This window comes from Lepus europaeus, chromosome 15 (genome assembly GCF_033115175.1).
Source record: "Lepus europaeus isolate LE1 chromosome 15, mLepTim1.pri, whole genome shotgun sequence".
NCBI classification, from domain to species: Eukaryota; Metazoa; Chordata; class Mammalia; order Lagomorpha; family Leporidae; genus Lepus; species Lepus europaeus.
In genome coordinates this window covers 94,984,938-95,004,952 of record NC_084841.1, presented here as the reverse complement: position 1 = coordinate 95,004,952, position 20,015 = coordinate 94,984,938, and the positions used below count along the sequence as shown (strand labels likewise).

At 60.5% G+C, this 20,015-nt stretch overlaps 1 protein-coding gene across 1 annotated transcript in view; it reads left to right on the top strand.

The window, feature by feature from the left end:
- Window positions 1-20,015, top strand: part of SV2C (synaptic vesicle glycoprotein 2C) — a 114,058-nt gene that overhangs the window by 22,424 nt on the left and 71,619 nt on the right. Inside the window, exon 2 of the mRNA XM_062212040.1 lies at window positions 2,008-2,636. Coding sequence (XP_062068024.1) covers window positions 2,084-2,636 — 553 coding nt within the window. The 5' untranslated portion in view covers window positions 2,008-2,083. The remainder of the gene's footprint in view (window positions 1-2,007; window positions 2,637-20,015) is intronic.

The following is a 20,015-nucleotide window of genomic DNA, read 5'->3' as shown; positions in this document are numbered from 1 at the left end:
AGTCACACACAATTCAGGACCCATGCTTCTCGCCCATGGCCCTCACAGCAGCCCCTGCCGGCCTCTGATTCTGTGCGGGGCGCTGATTCGGTGTCCACACTGCCCTCATTTGTGCAAGAGGCCGGCAGTCTTTGTGAGCCTGAGCTTCGAGACCGGGTCCCTCCTCCTGCCTGGCAGCTGTCAGGAGAGAATGCGCCCAGGCCGGGGTCTGCCCCAGAGTGGAAGGAATCTGCAAGAAGGATGCTTTGGAAACTCGAGTGTTTGCTTGTTACGTTCCTTTGACTTGTTTTTGTGGCTCGATGGTTAGAATCCTTGGGACTAGCGCCGTGCCTCTCCCACGACAGCTGTGGCAGGCGAGGCCCTGTCTGGCCGCCGTGACGCCGCTGCTTGTGGTAGGGAGCAGACAGTCGGATGCAGCCAGCTTTGTGACTGCCGTTCTTGTAGACCATTATTTCGTTTTCTTTATCTAAAAGCCAGCGAGAGAGAACCGCTATCCTTAGGTTCACTCCCCAAGTGCCAGCAGCAGCCAGGGCTGGGCCAGGCCAAAGCCAAGAGCCTGGAACTTGACCCAGGTCTCCTGCCGGGTGACGGGGTTCAGGTAGCTGGGCTGTGACCGGCTGCCTCCCAGGCTGTCGGCAGGGAGCTGGACCAGCAGGGCAGACAGGACGTGGATCCAGGCACCTGGGTGTGGCCGGGGGCTTCCTGCTGCGACGAGGCGCTGGCGTGGGGGCAGGGTCAGCCATGCCTCGGCCCCATCTCTGGCCTCCCTTGGCAGCATCTCGGCTGTCAGTGGCCCAGGAGGAACCGAGAGCAGCGCCTCGGGGGCGGGAGGACTGGCACCGTCAGCTGGGCTCAACGCGTGCGTTCTGTCGGTGTTCAAAGCACGGGCCTCTAAAAAGAAACGGGAGGAACGCCCACCCTGCAGGCGTGTGTTGAGAAGTCTTGTAGTCGTTTGCTTAGCTTCATTGTGCAGCTGCACGTCTGTCCTGCCGCTGGTGCCAACAGTGTGGGCAGGCGACTTGTGGTCCATCACGTGTGACGTTGTCCTGTCTTGGTTGCCGGTTTCTCTGTAGTAGCTGCTGGCCAAGGGCTGTAAAGAGGAGGATGTCCAGGTGGCCTCACAGCGTGGGACTGGGAATTAATGGTGGGGAAGTGACCTGTCCACCGTTCTGCCGTCTGTGGCCGGGTAGGGCAGCCACCAGGAGAGGGTGCAGTGCACAGGTGAGCTGCAGGTGACCGTGTGGTCAGCCCAGGTTCAAGGAGCTAAAGTATAGGCCTCTTGGTGAAAAAGAAAACCCCACGATGTCAGCTGTGGTACCCGAGACAGCAGGCGCCCGGAGTGGCAGTGGGAGGAGTGGGAGGGGCAGAGGTGAAGACAGGGGAGGGCCTGGCTGCAGGGGTGAAGCTGTGACACCCGGGACTCAGCTGTGTGGCTGGCTGGGTGGCAGGTGAAGGGCGGGTCCCACCACCACCATGGGCTCCGACTCGGCAGCCTGGACGCATCTGAGCTGTTGGATGGGCGGTGCAGTTTCCTGCAGGTGGGGCTGCCAACTTGGGGGTGCACTCGTGGTCTCTGTCACCTGTGCTGGAAGGGAGCATGGTGCAGGTGGGGGAGGGAAGCCCCCCGGGTGCAGCCGTGATGCTGTGTGCCAGCTGCTCACTGGCTCAGAGTGAGGAGCCAGGCCATGCTTGGCTCTCCCTCGAAGCGTGCTGGGTGAGAGTGGGCAGCATGACTGTGTTCCGGGTCACGGTGACGCCTCCTCGCACGTCTAAGCTGCCTTGGGTGTTCTTTAAAGGTGCACCTGCCCTGTTTTATTCTTGGGAATGGCTGTTCAGTGTTACCCTGGGGACAGACTTCCTTAAACAGTACTGGGGGCTGTGGGTGCCAGTCCTGCATGGCCATGGCCCTGGGACCCAAGAGGGAAGCACGGTCAGTGGACGGGACCCCGGCCGCTGGGGAGGGGTGCAGAGAGGGACCACGGTGACCCCGCTTCTCTCCTTCTACAGGTCTGTCTCGAGCCCAGAGAGGAAAGCCCCGGACAGGCTAAGAGTGCCCATCTTGCTGCCCGCTGCCCTCGGTGAGATGGACGAGGCTCCCAAGGACAGGACGTCACTGGTGCAGGGCGCCAAGGCTGTCGCCAGGGAGGTGAGGAAGCATGTGCACCAGGCGGTGGACCAGGCCCAAGATGGCTACACACAGAGGTCTTACCACCGCTTCCAGGACGAGGACGACCTCCCCGGGGGGGAGACCTACCCCGGGGACACCCAGGAGGACGAGGGCTCCAGCGAGGCCACGGAGGGCCACGATGAGGACGACGAGATCTATGAGGGGGAGTACCAGGGCATCCCCAGCGAGCCGCAGGCCAAGGACAGTGTCATGGTCGTGGGACAGCCCCCCGGCCCCCAGTACAAGGACCGGCGGGAGCTGGAGTCAGAGCGGCGAGCGGACGAGGAGCTGGCCCAGCAGTACGAGCTCATCATGCAGGAGTGTGGCCACGGCCGCTTCCAGTGGCTGCTCTTCTTCGTCCTGGGTATGGCTGTGATGGCCGACGGCGTGGAGGTGTTTGTGGTGGGCTTCGTGCTGCCCAGCGCCGAGACGGACCTGTGCATCCCAAACTCGGGGTCGGGATGGCTCGGTGAGTGTGGCGGGCACAGGGCGGGCGGGTCTGGCCCTGGTTTATTTGTCGAGCGTGGATGTTGGCATACAGAATCGCTAGTCTTCATCCACAGCACCAGCTGCATTTTTTCCAACAGAATTTTTTATGAGGAGAAATCGTAGACACGCTCAGAACCAAACCAATGGTGCAGTGAACACGTGTGTGTGGCCACCTGTTACCCAGCTGTCAGTGGGTGCCGGGGCCCTGGGGGATGGGTCTGCTCTGACCTGCACCGTGGCAGGTCTTTGTGGATCTGCCCTGGACGATGAACAGAGCTGCTGTGGGACACTGGTTGGTCCCCATCTGGACGTAGAGCCCGCGGCTGCACGGTGCTGACACGTGTGAGGTCAGGGTGCTGGGAAGTGCTGCGTTTACAGCCTTCGGGATCCTGGTGATGTTTAGGTTTCCTGTGATCTGTGGGTAGCTGTTTGCTTATTTTTCCAGTGAGCCCCATTCGCGGAATTTTCTCTGAGTGGCTTTTTAAAAAATATTTTTCAAGGTTTGTACCTAAACAAACTTCATTTCCTGAAATAATTTAAAAGCGATTTCAGATCATTACAGTATTTAAATTACACCTGCTCAAGGTTAGCATGGCCTCTTCACAGCCTGTCTTACTTTTGTTTCAGGTTGCCTGGCCCTCAAGGCTCACCGTCTCACAGAGCTGGGCTCAGGGCTCCCGTTTTCTGTGGGAGGAACGCGAGGGGCTGGGAAGCAGGCACACCGTGGCAGGGGCGTCCCATTGTCTGAGTCGGGAGACTCTGAACCCCCCGCAGATTCTGCCACAGGAACACATTTGTGTGCCTGCTGAACCTGTGTGTGGAAGGAACCTGTAGAAGCCAGGTATTCTTAATACCTGCGTTGGCCCGGGCTGTGTAAACCAAGGCTCGAGAACAAAAGGACCTGATTCTGTTTGTGGAAACCTAATGGCCTTATAAATGAATGTCACAGTCACTGATGCTGGGAAATCGTCCCTGAGTAAAATCAGCTGTCTTGTTTGCTGCCTTGCCGTGTGACACAGGAGCTGTTCATGGACAGCACGTCTTTAACCCCGTGTTGTTACTTTGTGTTGCTTATCTTAATGCTAACCAAAGAAAATAGATTTGTGAAAAAAAATAGATTTGTGGAAGCAAGCTATGGAGGGTAAAGGGACACATTTTGCATATTTTTGCTGGTGGATTGGTGAGAGTTTTTGGCCACCAAAATGCAGACGTGTGAGGTCTGTGAGTCCCAGAGAACATAGGATCACTGATCTGGTCCATCCGTGTCTATCCAGCACTGTCTTTTATTTGTTTTCTTTTGGTGGGCGATTGTCCCCACCCAATGTAAGTGCGGGCTCAACAGACCAGGGCGTTTCAAATGTCTGTGGGAAAGTGGAGTGAAAAGATAACTTTATTTGGGTGCAAAAATGATTGAAGTTAGGGGTAGGTATTGCGGAGTAAGCTGCAGGGTGGGACCCAGGCATCCTCTGTCGGAGCTCCTGCGAGAGGCCCGGCTGCTCCACTTTCTGTCCAGCTCCCTGCTGCTGTGCCTGGGAAGGCAGGGGAGATGGCCCAAACGCGTGGGCCCCTGCACCCACTTGGGAGACCGAAGTGGAGTTCTGGGCTCCCGGCTTCTGCCTGCCCAGCCCTGGCTACTGAATGCATTTGAGGAGTGACCCAGCACATGGGAGATCTCTCTGTCTCTCTTGTTTGCCTTTCAGGTAGATGAGAAGAAATAAAATAAACATAAACCTGAGAAACTTTATGGTGATAATATGGTAACTTAAAAAATTCGAAATCCCTGTGTATGAGGGGGCCTCAGGAAAGTTGCGGGAATGCATATTATGAAAGACACATGCATGGATTTCAAACATCTTTGGTGTCCAAATAAACATAGCTTTAAGAAAATTATTGGAGTCGCATCCTCTGGTTCACTCCCCAAGTATTGGCAATGCCTGGGGCTGGGCCAGGCCAAAGCCAGGAACCAGGAACCCCGTGCAGTTGTCCAGCCTGAGCAGGGACTCAGCTGGGCTGTCTCCTGCTGTCTTCCAGGGTGTGCACAGCAGGAAGTGGGAACCAGAGGGGGGGACCCATGCCCGGGCCCTCTCACACAGAATGCAGGCGTCCCAGGAGTCGCCAGAGGCCCTCGTCCTAACCTGATCTTTCAATTCCATTGTCCATACGCTTTGTGAAGGCCCCTGAGTCTGTTAGGTTTTGCCGCAGCTCCCCCACGCGGATGCTCCACGGCTGCAGGCATCCCCAGAGTAAAACCTCCGGTGCTGTGGTCCTGCTTTTCGCTCCTGGTGCTGATGGGTGCAGAGCCTCCCCACGCCCTCCTACCGGAGCCCTGGTGATGCAGCTCCCGGGGGAGCTCCGGCCTGCGAGAGGCTCCCGGCACCTGCAGCACCGGGCTTGTCATCTGGCCGTGGCTGCTGCCTGCTGCGTGGGTTGCAGCTTCTTCAGCCTCGTGCGTCCCCCCACAAGCCTTCAATGGTTTCCTAGCTGTGCCTTCCAGACTCGCATTTCAGTGATCTTGCCGTGTCATTTCTCATAATTGCATTCTAATGGAGTCTTTTTAGACAGGCATTTAAATTGTTTTCCATTTTCATTTCATCCAGTAATAGCTTTGTAATACAGTTACCACACCGAGTCACAGCAGTGCCATCCACACCCGTGAAGGGAGGACAGGACCTGTGTTGGGGGTGGCCTTCTGAGGATCAGGGTTTGCAAAATAATTTCATTTGCCGCTAAGCATTGTGTGGTTTTGCTCCAGGAAGACCAGGAGCACAAACGTGGCCCAGCTGATCCTTTCTTTGTGTTTGCTGCAAGATTGAGGTACAGGTGGCTAATCTGTGCTGCGCATATCTGTGTACTGTACCAGGACAACCGTCTGTCCGAGGAAGCCGTGGCCTGGTGTGTGCAGGTTTCCAGGACACAAAGCCAGCCTCCATGTGTCCCCGGGAGCCTGTGACGGCCAGGCCCTGGCCGAGGCACAGCAGGGAGGTTGGCATGTGACCCTGGAGGCAGAGCCGGCTCCTTGATTAGTTTGGGAGGCAGGGAGGGGCCGCCGTGGGAGATGGGAAGAAAGGTGGAAGGTTCTGGAACTCTGGTCTTGAGTCCTTGGGGAAGGTCGGAGAGGACGTCACTGGGGAGTGCCCCGTCGGGGCTGAGGTGCTGAGGTTTGGGACTGTCTCATGGTGGCGGGGTCACCGTAGCCTGGGAGAAGGTGGCTTCCTGCTGAATTCCGTGTTTGGGTTCGAGGAAGTGGAGCAGCTGAGGCCAGAGCCAGCGAGGATGAGCAATGCTGGACCAAGAACCAGGTGGACTGCAGCCCATGCTGGATTGACAGGAAGTAGCCGGGTGCCACGAGGCCTGTGTGGGCATCTTGCGGGCTTTCCTGGCTTCCTGTGAAGTTCTGGAAGTAGCCAAGTGCCAGGTACCTACTTATGAGGTCTCGGAAGTAGCCGGGTGTCTTCCTGTGAGGCCGGAAGTGCCGGGCGTCTTCCTGTGAGGCCGGAAGTGCCAGGCGTCTTCCTGTGAGGCCGGAAGTAGCCGGGCATCTTCCTGTGAGGCCGGAAGTAGCTGGGCATCTTCCTGTGAGGCCGGAAGTGCCGGGTGTCTTCCTGTGAGGCCGGAAGTGCCGGGCGTCTTCCTGTGAGGCCGGAGGTACCCGTGTGCCCGGTGTCTTCCTGTGAGGCCGGAAGTGCCGGGCGTCTTCCTGTGGGACACCGAAGGCAGCCGGGTGCCGGGCGCTTGCCGCGAAGCGCACACAGCAGCGCTGAGGGGTGGAGCCAGGCGGGCGGAGGTGGAAGAGATGTCAGGGCGTCAGTACCCAGGCTGAAGTCCCCGTTACTTCTCCTCCACACTCAGGCGCTGTCGAGAATTCTAGAAAACTGAAGGTTGTGTGCGTTGAGCAGTGCTTGGGCGGCGGAGCTGTGGGCTCCCCTTCCCGCAGTGCTGCGCCGCGGCCAGGGCGGGCCAGCCGGTGACCCCGCAGGTGCTGGGGGAGCCCGCGTCCAGCCTTGGGGCGTCCGTTTTCCCGCTCCTGCTTCTCGCAGCAGCGGGGGCGCTTGGCCCAGCGCCCGGGTCCCTCTGCTGGTCCCCTCTGTGCGCCCTGCACGCTGTGCTGCGTGGCAGGGTTCCAGCCCGCGGCCCCGGGCTGGCTCCACGGGGCGTGAAGCGGGCACAGCCACGACTGGGTGGGAAACAGCCGGACGCCGAGTGTTCCAGGCTGTCTCCCGGCCGGGCTCTGCGGCCCTGGCTGCCCATTGCAGCCTCATGGCCCCCAGAGCTCCTCCCAACGCCATGGCCACGTGCCCGGGCTGGGGAGGCGGAGGGGCCCTACTGGTGGCAGCTTTGTTGACATCCGGGGTCTGTGTCTGGACACCCCAGAAACTGTTATAGGACTGAGAGGTACCCAGAGACTGAATACAACCAGACCTACCCCCGAGACCCTGCTCCTAGGAGCAGCACTGTCCAGGTTGGGGAAGGGGGCCGTGGCAGGGTCAGGACAGGCGGGTGGGGACACATCTGAGGGATTTGGGAGTGAACCCCCCATTCGTGATCCCACCTGTGTGCCGTGTGTTGGGACTTCCAGCAGTGGTGTCTGAAGGTGAGGATGGCCCGGCTGTGGACCTGAGCCGCCTCCCGTAACCAGCTCCCCAGCGACGCGCCTGCTGCAGTTCTGGGAGTAGCACTGCAGGCCCCTGGGCCAGTGCAGCCCGTGGGCGGCGGGAGTGCAGTGAGGGCTGTCGGGCTGTGGTGCCGCGGGTGCTCTGAGTGCAGGTGCGCTGGGCGGGCCGTCAGCAAAAGCTGCAGGACTTCCCTGTTCACCGAAGCACCGCAGCGCCCGAGTGCCGGGGCTTCCATGAGTAGACGCTTTCTCCACAGCGGGGAGCTGCTTTCCTCTGCCATGTGGGCTGGCAGTGTCTTCCTGCACGGTGGGGGACACTGCGGGCCCCGGCCACGTCCAGCTTCCCGTCCCAGCATGGGCTGGGAGACACCGGCGCAGTGTGGCTGCTGTGTAGACAGTGTCTCCGTGTGGAGCGCGTCTTCCCTTCTCGCCCTCCCTCCCGTGTGGGTTTCAGAGCTGTGAGTGGCTGTGTTCTCAGCAGGGTCCAGCCGGGTCAGAAGCACTGACTGCACAGCAGGGTTGGAGCCAACTCTGAGAACTGACAGCTAGCCTGTCCCAAGATGGCTGGAAGCCGGCCATGAGCCAGGGCCTCACGGCAGCCTCAGCTAGTGGGGCGGCGTGCCTCCAAGGCGGTCGGCTGCTCCGTGCCCTCTCTCTCTGATTACTGGCTTTGTTTTCTCAGTGATGGAGTGGCCTGGGGTTGACACCTGTGTCCCCTGTGGGAGGGCTGGGTTAGGGTTCACCTCCGACCCCTGACTCCACTCCCTGCTGACGCACCCCTGGGAGGCAGCAGGTGGTGGCTCAAGGACTTGGGTCTCTGCCGCCCATGTGGGATCTTGGCTGCTGGCTTTGGCCTGAGCCAGGCTTGGCTTCTGTGGGCATCTGAGGCGTGAACAGCAGATGGGAGCTATCTCAGTCTCTTGCGCTCTCTCCCTCTCACATACGTGAAAGGTTTAAACGGTTGGCAGTTCTCCCACAGGAAGAGCCTACGGGCCCACGTTCCACCCCTCTCTGTGTCGAGCGTGACCCCGTGCTGTTCTCTTTGGCGGAGCCGTGGCTCTCACAGAAGACGCCGAGGCTGGCGTTGGGGCCGGGCTCTGACTTTCCCAGGGAACCTGCCCTTGCAGGGGTGGGCTGGAGCCAGGTGGTCCCTGGAGGTGGCAGGGGTCCTGCAGTGAGGGGGTGTTGCACTGGGTGCAGACGGTGGTCTGCTCTGTGGGTGGGGAGCACACCGGGAACGCGCGGTGGGACCTGCCTGTTCATGGAGGCCTCGGGTGGAGGTAGTTGCTGTGTGAGAGGGCTGCTAGGCGGGGCTCTCGTTCTGTGCATGGCCGTGGGTGGCTTCACAGGAGAGCAGGGAGCTCCAGTCCCGTGTTGGCTGGCCCATGGGTGAGGTGGGCCTGGCTGTGTAGGGGCTACAGAGGGGCCTGTGGGGCTGCCTGGACCCTCTCAGCTGAGGGGCTGTGGAGCAGGACATGGCTGGCCATCTGGCCTGGAGGCTCAAACCTGGTGTTGTGCATTAGGGATTGGAGCTGGGGCTGGTGGGAGGCGAGTGGGGAGGACACAGGATGTGGGCGGGAGGTTGATGGCAAGGGCTGGGCGTGTCTGTTCTCTGAGCGTACTGCAGAGCCTGTGTGGTGCCTGCTGCCCCTGGGTTTGTGGGGCGCGAGATGGCAACAGGCTGCTCGGGAGGTCTGCCCGGGAAGGCCATGGGAAGTGGTGCAGGGCTCAGTGGGGACACAGCTGTGGCGATGGCCCATTGCAGCGGTCTGGGGGAGCGTGGGGTGGAGGCCCCTGGGGCACACAGGGCTGAGCTGGAGCCTTGGTGATGCTGCACGGGCTCTGGGGAAAGTCATCAGGTAACAGACTTGAGAGCGGCAGGGGAGAGCTCGGAGTGTCCCGGGCAGGGCTAGGGAAGGGGCCGCGAGGCCAGGAGGGGGCAGCTCCATGAGTTCAGGGGACACTCGGGTTAACTGACTGCTGTCCTGATGCCGCTGACCACGCTGGCCAAACTCGGCGTTAATGTGAACCTGTAAAGGGGAGGAAACAGACCAGTGCATACAGGGTGGTTACGGGTGCTCCGTGTGTGGGAAAGCCTGTGTCCAGAGCCCCCACGTGGGCACCCAGGCACAGGTGTGGCCGGAGCTCCTGGGAGGTACACTGCACAGACCAGTGCTGCACACCATGTGTGCTGGGAGTGGGTTTTTAAAAAGACTGACTTATTATCTATTACAGAGAGAGAGCTTTGATCTGCTGGTTATCACCCCCGGTGGCTGGGAGTTGGGCCTGGGCCAGCCTGAAGCCAGGATTCAGGAACTTCGTCCAGATCTCCCACAGGGTGGCAGAGGTAAAGGCACAGGGGCCATCTGCTGCCGCTTTCCCAGGAGTGTTAGCAGGGAGCTGGATCAGAAGTGGAGCGGCTCGGACTTGAACCGGTGCCCGTATGAGACGCTGGCATTGTAGGTGGTGGCTTCACCTGCTGCGCCTCAGCGCTGGCCTCTGTGTATTTTCTATGTTGAAAGGCCATGAATTGCTTGACCTGTCTTGGCACATGGCCACAGCTGCCCGTCCCAGTGGGTGACCCATCTCAGCACAGGGCCACAGCCACCTGTCCCAGTGGGTCACCTGTCTCAGCACTGGGCCACAGCCACCTGTCCCAGTGGGTCACCTGTCTCAGCACAGGGCCACAGCCACCTGTGCCAGTGGGTCACCTGTCTCAGCACTGGGCCACAGCCACCTGTCCCAGTGGGTCACCTGTCTCAGCACAGGGCCACAGCCACCTGTCCCAGTGGGTCACCTGTCTCGGCACAGGGCCACAGCCACCTGTCCCAGTGGGTCACCTGTCTCAGCACAGGGCCACAGCCACCTGTCCCAGTGGGTCACCTGTCTCAGCACAGGGCCACAGCAGCCTTTAGGGCAGATCCCAATATTTATTCCTCCCTCTTCTGGCCGACAGCTGAGGTGTGTGCCCTTCTGAAAACCCAAGGTCACACCGGGCAGCAGAACGTGGGCACTGAGCTTCCTACAGACATGGCCAGAGTTTGTCCTGGGCTAGTCTAGGAGTTATTTTGCCATCTTTGACCCAGATATGAAAACCACCACAGTAGCAAAAGAATATACAGGTAATTTTTCGGTGGCGGGGTCTTGGAGGACTTGTGTGGTTGTTTTCCGATCACTGTTGGCCAGACACCATGTGACCTCTGAGCTCAGGTTCGGGCGCAGCCATGTCCGCATTGTCTGGAAGCGCAGAGCTGAGCAGTGAGCACCCGGCCCTCCAGGCCTTGCGTGGCTGTGTCTATCAGAGGTGTCATGTGGACGCAGATCAGTGTCTCCTTCCCTCCCTCTGAATTCCACTTCCCTTCCTGGTTTGCGCGGCGTGATGGAGTCTCAGCGAAAACCCCTTTCACTGTCTGCAGTTCAACTTGGAGAGAGCAGCGGCTGCCCGTGAGCTGTTTCCCACGCGTCTTCTGGAAGCCAGACCCGTGACGGTGCCGTCCTTCCAAGGCAGCCCTCGCCTGCGTTGCTGTGCCACTGTTCTCTGCTGTGTTTCAGGACACTTGTGTCCCCTGCGCCCCCCCCCCCCCCCCCATGACGCTCTGGGTCGGCCCCGTCCCCTGCTGGACCCTGTCTGTTCCAGTCCCTCCAGCCATGCTGTGCCTCGGGCCGCTCTGGACAGCAGCTGTTGTGAGCCCCGCCCCTGTCTTCCTACCCATGCTGCTTCAGTCTCGACGGGCGGCTTTTGGTTATTACAGCAGAATGGCTACCTGTGGGCAAAGGAAGTTTGTTTTGATTCACAGTTGGATTTTGCCTCTGGCGAAGACAGAGGGTGGCAGTGGTGGAGCTCACGCGGAGGAGGGTCCCCATGGCAAGGCAGGACACGGTGAGGGCACACGCCAGCCCACTGTCACCACCATCACCTGCGTCCACCCTCTGGTACCACCGGCTTACGGCGTTGGGGTTGACCGTCCTGTGTGAGCGCGGGAGCCAGGCCGTGTGCACGGTGCAGCGAATGCCTGGCCCTTGCTTTCACTGCTGTCATCCACACAGGCCTGAGGCCCTTGCAAGCCACCAGTGGTTCTTGGACAAACCTGCGGGTCTTTTCTTCTTTTACAATTTTTTTTGTGTTTAATTTTTGTTCATCTGAAAGGCAGAGAGACAGGCCACACACAGACGCCGAGAGATCTTCCATCCAGTTTCACTCCCCAAATGCCCACAGCAGTTAGGGCTGTGTCAAGCCAAAGCCAGGAATTAGGAACTGAATCCTGGTCGTCACATGGGTGGCAGGGACCCAACTCCTGGAGCCTCCACCTGCTGCGTCTGCACCTGGTGACATGGCTGTTTCAGGCAAGCATGTGGCATGCCTGGGGTTACACAGTGTGACGTGTTGGTGTGGCCCGAGCAGCCGCACCTGCTGTGTCTGTACATGGTGACATGGCCATTGCAGGCAAGCGTGTGGCACGCCTGATGTTATACACATTGTGATGTGTTGGTGTGGTCCGAGCAGCCGCACCTGCTGTGTCTGTACATGGTGACATGGCCATTGCAGGCAAGCATGTGGCACGCCTGGTGTTATACACAGTGTGACGTGTTGGTGTGGCCCGAGCAGCCGCACCTGCTGTCTACACCTGGTGACATGGCCGTTCCAGGCAAGTGTGTGGCATGCCTGGGGTTGCGCACAGTGTGACATGTTGGTGTGGCCCGAGCAACTGCTACTGCTGTGGGAGCGGAACGCAGAGTCCGTGTGACATTGGTAACCGACGTCCACGCCTATGTGTCGGAAGCCTGCCTGACCCGCGTTCTCCCCCCCGCCCCAACCACCGTTTTATTCTCTGTCTACAGCAGTCTCCCCTTCCCCATGTGGTGTGTCTGCTGCCGAATCCACTCCGGCTGCCTCCGTGTCTGGGCTGTCATGAACAACGCTGGCGGGACCGGGGAGGGCAGAGCGTTGCACGGCAGGCGGGCAGCAGTGAGGACCAACGTGATTACCGGGGCAGGCGGCTGCTTGGTTCTGACTCCCCCGGGATCCTGGACCGGATCCTCACCGGCTACGCCTGTGTTCCCACCCTCAACACGTGAGGGGCTCCTGTCCTTATCTGTAGTGATGCTCCACTCCGGCCCTTCCTCCCTCCAGAGGGGTCCCTGTGCCACTGCCACTGCTTCGGGGTTCTGCCCCTTCACGTGTGTAGGGAAGGCGGCTTGTTTGAGACATGGCCCTGCGAGGCCAGCCCCGTGCTCATGCCCACACGTCCTTCTCTGTTGACCTTGTTTAGCCTGTCGCAGGCCACGCTGCCTGCCTCACCCCAGGTTCCCAGGAACTGTGGGTTCTGCCTGCCCAGGCTGCCCCAGCCTCTTCTCCCTTCCCCAGGCACTGGAGTGAGCTGTGGAGAATCGTCCTCCCTCCAGGCTGGGACGCGTGAGGAGGGCAGGTGCCTGGGGCGTGGACGGCAGGGAGCCCCACTTGTGGAGCCACGCGGGGACAGAGCGGACCGCAGGGGCCCCCTCCCTTCCTGCTCCAGCTGCTGGTGTCCTGGGAGTTTTTCAGTTGCCCAAGGGTCAAGCCTGGGTCAGCGCTCGGCTGACCTGACTGCGTTCAGAGGGCCTGGGAGCCGGAGAGGCCGTGTGTGCAGTGTGTCGGGGGTGTTCCAGCGAGGTCAGCACGGGAGTATGGTGGGCCAGATGGGGGCCCAGCCTGGATGTGGGGGCCGGGGGTCTGGAGGGGATACATGCAGAGGCGACTCGGTGCCTGGGGGCTGGGACTCCTCCAGCTCTGTCCAGGAGGCCAGGTGCTGGTACCCAGCCTCCAGGACTCAGACCTGCTGGCACCCGGGCTTCCGGCCTTGCTCGGTCACTGCCTCAGCTGCTCTGGCTCCCAGGCCCTGGACATGGACTGGGCCACGCACCCTGCTTCCCAGGGCCTCAGCTGCCATCAGTCAAACTCAGCAGGGAACATGGTCCTCCTGCCTCCTGGAAACTTTCCAGGGGCCATCCTGTCCATCATCTGAACCCAGCACGCGCACCTCCTCTGTGCAGCCCCTCAAAATTCCCTGGCAGTAATTAAGTAGCCCCTCCTTTCCCACGGGAGCATAATGTGCTTGCCTTCAGCATACCATGTGTCCCATTTGTGGGAATTAGTTTTTGGCAGGTTTAATGTCCCAGGAATGCCCGTGTGTGGCCTGGGCACCTGTGCTGTGTGTGGACCCAGTGTCCCTGTGTGTGGCTCCAGACACTGCTCTCTGTGTGGACCCAGTGTCCCCACGTGTGGCCTGGGCACCTGCTCTCTGGCCCCAGTGTCCCTGTGTGTGGCTCCAGACACTGCTCTCTGTGTGGACCCAGTGTCCCCGCGTATGGCCTGGGTACCTGCTCTCTGGCCCCAGTGTCCCTGTGTGTGGCTCCAGACACTGCTCTCTGTGTGGACCCAGTGTCCCCGCGTATGGCCTGGGTACCTGCTCTCTCTGTGGACCCAGTGTCCCTGTGTGTGGCTTGGGCACCTGTGCTGTGTGTGGACCTAGTGTCCCTGTGTGTGGCTTGGGCACCTATGCTGTATGTATTCCGTGTCCCTGTGTGGCCTGGGCACCTGCTCTCTCTGTGGACCCAGTGTCCCTGCATGTGGCTTGGGCACCTGTGCTATGTGTGTACTCAGTGTCCCCGTGAGTGGCCCCAGGCACTGCTCTCTGTGTAGACGTAGTGTCCGTGTGTGTGACCTGGGAACCTGCTGTCTATGTGGACCCAGTGTCTCCACTGTGGCCTAGGCACCTGCTGTCTATGTGGACTCAATGTCCTCACATATGGCCTGGCCACCTGTGGACCCACTGTCCCCACGTGTGGCCTGGGTATCTGCTGTCTATGTGGACTCCATGTCCCCACATGTGGCCTGGGCACCTGCTGTCTGTGTGGACCCAGCGTCCCCATGTGTGGCCTGGGCACCTGCTGTCTGTGTGGACCCAGCGTCCCCATGTGTGGCCTGGGCACCTGTGCTGTGTGTGTACTCAGTGTCCCCATGTGTGGCCCGGGGACCTGCTCCCTACGTGGACTCAATGTCCCCACATGTGGCCTGGCTGCCTGTTGTCTATGTGAACTCACTGTCCCCGCATGTGGCCTGGGCACCTGCTGTCTGTGTGGACCTACTGTCCCTGCGTGTGGCCTGGCCACCTGCTGTGTGGACCCAGTGTCTCCGTTGTGCTCTGGCCACCTGCTATGTGGACCCACTGTCCCCATGTGTGGCCTGGCCATCTGCTGTCTGTGTGGACCCAGTGTCCATTGTGGCCTGGCCACCTGCTGTGTGGACCAACTGTCCCCATGTGTGGCCTGGCCATCTGCTGTCTGTGTGGACCCAGTGTCTCCATTGTGGTCTGGCCACCTGCTGTGTGGACCCAGTGTCTCCAGTGTGGCCTGGCCATCTGCTGTCTGTGTGGACCCAGTGTCCATTGTGGCCTGGCCACCTGCTGTGTGGACCCAGTGTCTCCATTGTGGTCTGGCCACCTGCTGTGTGGACCTAGTATCTCCAGTGTGGCCTGGCCACCTGCTGTCTGTGTGGACCCAGAGTCTCCATTGTGGTCTGGCTACCTGCTGTGTGGACCCAGTGTCTCCAGTGTGGCCTGGCCATCTGCTGTCTGCGTGGACCCAGTGTCTCCAGTGTGGCCTGGCCACCTGCTGTGTGGACCCAGTGTCTCCATTGTGGCCTGGCCCCCTGCTGCATGGACCCAGTGTCTCCACTGTGGCCTGGCCCCCTGCTGTCTGTGTGGACCCAGTGTCTCCATTGTGACCTGGCCCCCTGCTGTCTGTGTGGACCCAGTATCTCCACTGTGGCCTGGCTGCCAGTGCTTCATGGGGATTTGAAGCTCCCTGGGTGACGCACGTACCAACTGCCCGGTAAGAGCTGCAAGAGGGGAAGGCACACAGCGTTTACTGGACGATGTATGTCTCTCCCATCCCCGTCCTTGGAACCCTGGGGAACTGTGAGGTTAGGGGCTGCTGCTGCACCTGTCGGGGGGTCCGTGGCTGGCACTTTGGGAGCAGGCCCTGTCCTTACCACCCCACCTGCAGCACAGGACTGGGGGAAGAGTCACAGAAACAAATCCCAAATCTCACAGGCATGGAGCTGACACGGTCTCCAGGGTGCATCACAGCCACTGCTTTCGTGCCCCTGATGGCTGACACCTGTGCTGCCGCAGCGCTGAGTCCAAGTGGGTTGCAACTGCCAGATGCCTTGTGGTGGTGGGGTGGTGGCCGCGGAGCCACCCAGGCGTGCTGTCTCCTGACCACTGGGAGGTGGTAGAGATGCGCGAGGGCTGCAGGTGCTGCTCTCTGGATCAGATGGTGTCTTTGGCTCCCGTGTGCTGTGGAGGGCCCAGGTGGACTGAGGCCAGCTGACACAGCACCCCCTGCCTGTGACGGCAGCGCTTGTCCCTGCCAGACCCCTGCCCGCGTGGGGCTTTCCACACCTGCAGCTCAGACACGCTGCTGCTGCATCTAGCATCAGCTCGCCGTGCGGTGCTGTGACTATTGGCAGTGCAGATAAGCACAGTTTTCCCTCTGCACACTTGGCTTTTTTTTAAAGGTTTATTTATTTATGTTTGGAAGTCAGGTCATCCATCTGCTGGTCCACACCCCAGGTGGCAGCAATGACCTGTGCTGGGCCCAGCCGAAGCCAGGAGCCATGATTTCTTCCGGGTCTCCCACTGCGGTGGACGGAGTCTGGTACTTGCACCATCACCTGCTGATTTCCCGGGCTGTTAGCAGTGAGCTGGCTCAGAAGGGTAGCAGCCAGGACACTGTGCCCATGAGGTTGCCAGCATCACGGGCGGTGGCCACACCACAGGCCGGCCCCGCACACCCGCCTTTGGTGCTGTTCCTGTCTGGTTCTGTTTCATTCTGTGGCGGTTCACAAATACCTTTGAGCACGCAGTGCAGGGCCACGGAGCAAAGTGTGGGGGTTGGTTTTAGGAGAAGCCTGGTGACTGTGTCAAGAACTTCAGTTTCAGGAGCGTGTCGTGTCCTTGGAATGAAAAGCAGAGGATGCCCAGAGCTGGCCCAGGCATGTGCTTCTCTGGGTCCTTCCCCTCCCCGGCTGCCCTGTCTCCCCTCACACCCGGTGACGTGAGGGGCCCTTCTCCCGCTAAACCGCAAACGCCTTCAGTGTAGCCCTGTTAGCCCCTGTGTGCCCAGGTAAAAACTGGGGTGCAAGGAAGCTAAGCCACGGCCCCAGGATCACGAAGCCGGGAAGTAGCAGGCAAGAATTCAGATCCGGGTTTTTTGTTTGTTGTTAGAGAAACCTGGTCCTGTCAAACCTGCTTATCTTTTTTAACTCTAAGATTTATTTATTTAAAAGAATCAGAGAGAGAGAGAGATATATATATATATCTCCCCAATGGCCTCACTCCCCAGTGGCCTCAAGGACCAGGGCTAGGCTGTGCTGAGGCCAGGTTCTTCATCCAGGGCTCCCACGTGGGTGCAGGGGCCCAAGCACTTGGCCATCTGCTGTCTCCCAGGCACATTAGCAGGGAGCTGGATCGGAAGTGGAGCAGCCGGGGTTCCAGCTGGTGGTGCTTCTGTATTGGATGTGGGTGTCCCACGTGGCAGCTTACTCCACTGTGCCGCAGTCTGGGATCTTAGCTCTTGGCTGCCCGACTGGAGCTCAGCGAGTAGGTGGTGGTGGGTATGGAGGAGGAAGCCGTGTGTGTGTTTACTACACAAATGGGCTCACCTCCCCAGCACTGTTGGGGAACACAGCAGCAGGAGAGCTGGGCTTAGCTCTAGGTGGTGTCTGATGGCGTGAGGTCAGTGATGAGAAGCAGCAGCAAACTGTAGGCGGAGAGATGCTGTGGCCTTAGCATTGGGAGGGGCGGGGCAGCTGGGGAGGGTCTGCCCACTGGACTTAGCCATTGTGGACAGTGGTGGGGTCTGGCCGGGGCGAGGACAGGTGTGGCTACACTTAGCATTGGGAGGGGCGGGGCAGCTGGGGAGGGTCTGCCCACTGGACTTAGCCATTGTGGACAGTGGTGGGGTCTGGCCGAGGCGAGGACAGGTGTGGCTACACTTAGCATTGGGAGGGGCGGGGCAGCTGGGGAGGGTCTGCCCACTGGACTTAGCCATTGTGGACAGTGGTGGGGTCTGGCCGGGATGAGGCCACGTGTGGCTACACTTAGCATTGGGAGGGGCGGGGCAGCTGGGGAGGGTCTGCCCACTGGACTTAGCCATTGTGGACAGTGGTGGAGTCTGGCCGGGGTGAGGCCACGTGTGGCTACACTTAGCATTGGGAGGGGTGGGGCAGCTGGGGAGGGTCTGCCCACTGGACTTAGCCATTGTGGACAGTGGTGGGGTCTGGCCGGGGCGAGGCCACGTGTGGCTACACTTAGCATTGGGAGGGGCGGGGCAGCTGGGGAGGGTCTGCCCACTGGAATTAGCCATTGTGGACAGTGGTGGGGTCTGGCCGGGGTGAGGCCACGTGTGGCTACACTTAGCATTGGGAGGGGCGGGGCAGCTGGGGAGGGTCTGCCCACTGGACTTAGCCATTGTGGACAGTGGTGGGGTCTGGCCGGGGCGAGGCCACGTGTGGCTACACTTAGCATTGGGAGGGGCGGGGCAGCTGGGGAGGGTCTGCCCACTGGACTTAGCCATTGTGGACAGTGGTGGGGTCTGGCCGAGGCGAGGACAGGTGTGGCTGCACTTAGCATTGGGAGGGGTGGGGCAGCTGGGGAGTAGCAGTCAAGGCTCCTGGGTGAGTGGGGGAGGGAAGATCCCTAAGAGGCATCGAGAGAGACCACCCTGGCCACCCCTCCCTGGGAGCAGAGAGGAGAGCCTGGCTGGCTTTGCAGGGCCCTCCCAGCACCTGTCCCAGCCCCAGCGTTTGGCACAGGGGAAGCTGGAGGCCTGGCCTGAGAGCTCACGGCTAGTTACTAGTCAGTGGAAGACTAGTTCAGTTACTAGTCAATGGAAGACTAACTAGTCCTGCTGTCTCCACCAGCGTAGCAAGGATCTCCCAGGGTGAACCTGGCGCTGGCCCCCGAGTGCTCACAATGTACCCAGGATCTTCACTGCCTCAAAAGAGCCCAAGGACAAGTGGAGAGCGGGGAACGGCCCACAGCAGGGTTTCCCCGGAAAGCGCAGGTGCACTCTCCCCAGGCAGAGTGGCCCCCCTGTGCAGGGTGGTGGTGAAAGTGAAGTGAACCAGTGTTTGGAGTGTTCTGGAAGAGAGCCTGGCACAGACAGATGCCGGGTCAGTGACGTCGGTAGCAGGACTGTTGGCGCCGTTGCTGGGAGATAAGACATTGGGGTGCCAGAGGAATCACCACGGCTCAGTGGTGCCGTCCTGGCGCCTGCCCTCAGGGAGCAGGTGGCTGTGCCCCCAGTGCTGGGCTGGAGCAGACATGGGCACTGTGACCTGTGGGCATCACCCTGGTCTGTAGGGGTTTTAAAGACGGACATTGTCATGAAGAAGCGTGGCTGCTATTACCCTGGGAGGCAGGGAGGACAGACTGAAGCCTCCCAGCCTGTGGACAAGAGGGGGCTGTGTGTGCTGCCTGGGCCGCTTGCCTGCCTAGGGGATTCCCTGTGGACAAGAGGGGGCTGTGTGTGCTGCCTGGGCCGATTGCCTGCCTAGGGGATTCCCTGTGGACAAGAGGGGGCTATGTGTGCTGCCTGGGCCGATTGCCTGCCTAGGGGATTCCCTGTGGACAAGAGGGGGCTGTGTGTGCTGCCTGGGCCGATTGCCTGCCTAGGGGATTCCCTGTGGACAAGAGGGGGCTGTGTGTGCTGCCTGGGCCGATTGCCTGCCTAGGGGATTCCCTGTGGACAAGAGGGGGCTGTGTGTGCTGCCTGGGCCGATTGCCTGCCTAGGGGATTCCCTGTGGACAAGAGGGGGCTGTGTGTGCTGCCTGGGCCGATTGCCTGCCTAGGGGATTCCCTGTGGACAAGAGGGGGCTGTGTGTGCTGCCTGGGCCGATTGCCTGCCTAGGGGATTCCCTGTGTGTGTCATCCATCTGCTCTGGAATTCTCGCACTGTGCATTTCCTGGGCACGTCCATCTGCTCTGGAGTTCCCTGCACTGTGCTTTTCCCAGGCAAACCCATCTGCTTTGGAGCCCCGTGTGTGTGTGTGTGTGTGTGCGCGCGCGCTGGGCGAACGTGTCTGCTCTTGGGTTCCCTGGGCTGTGCATCTCCTGACGAGCCCTCCCGCTCTGGAATCCCTGGCTCTGCTCATGCATCCTTGGAGTTGGCTGCTGGGCGTGTGAGGTCTCGTGCTGTGGTCTGTTGGGAGGGGTCATTTGCGTCTGGTCAGCGCTGTGACAAGTCTGCCTGCACACGGAGGCCCAGGACAGCCACCAGCTGTACAAGAACCCTGTCTCTAAAGACAGCTGTTGTCTTGGTCTGTGGCTACTCCCAGACCTCCGAGCCAGCTGAGCTCAGCCCTGTGCAAAAGCTGCATTGTCTCCTAACTGGCGTGATGGCCACCAGACTTGGCCAGGGGCTGTGCCCCGGGACTCATGTCGATCCGTGAGCCCTGTGGTTAGACTAACCGGGGGTGACCCCTAGCAGCAAGCGGCAGTGTGCTTCTAGAACAGGCTCTCACCTGTCGCTGCTGTCGCTGGACCTGACCGAGAACAGAGCTTGAGGGAAGCAATGGATGTGGGGAAAGATGAGGTCAGGACTCCTGCAGGGCCTCGGCGAGATGGGACCTCCAGTAGTAATCCTGCGCCTCCTCGGGTGCCACGCCAGCTCCACGGGCAACACTGATCACATACTTCCCTCCT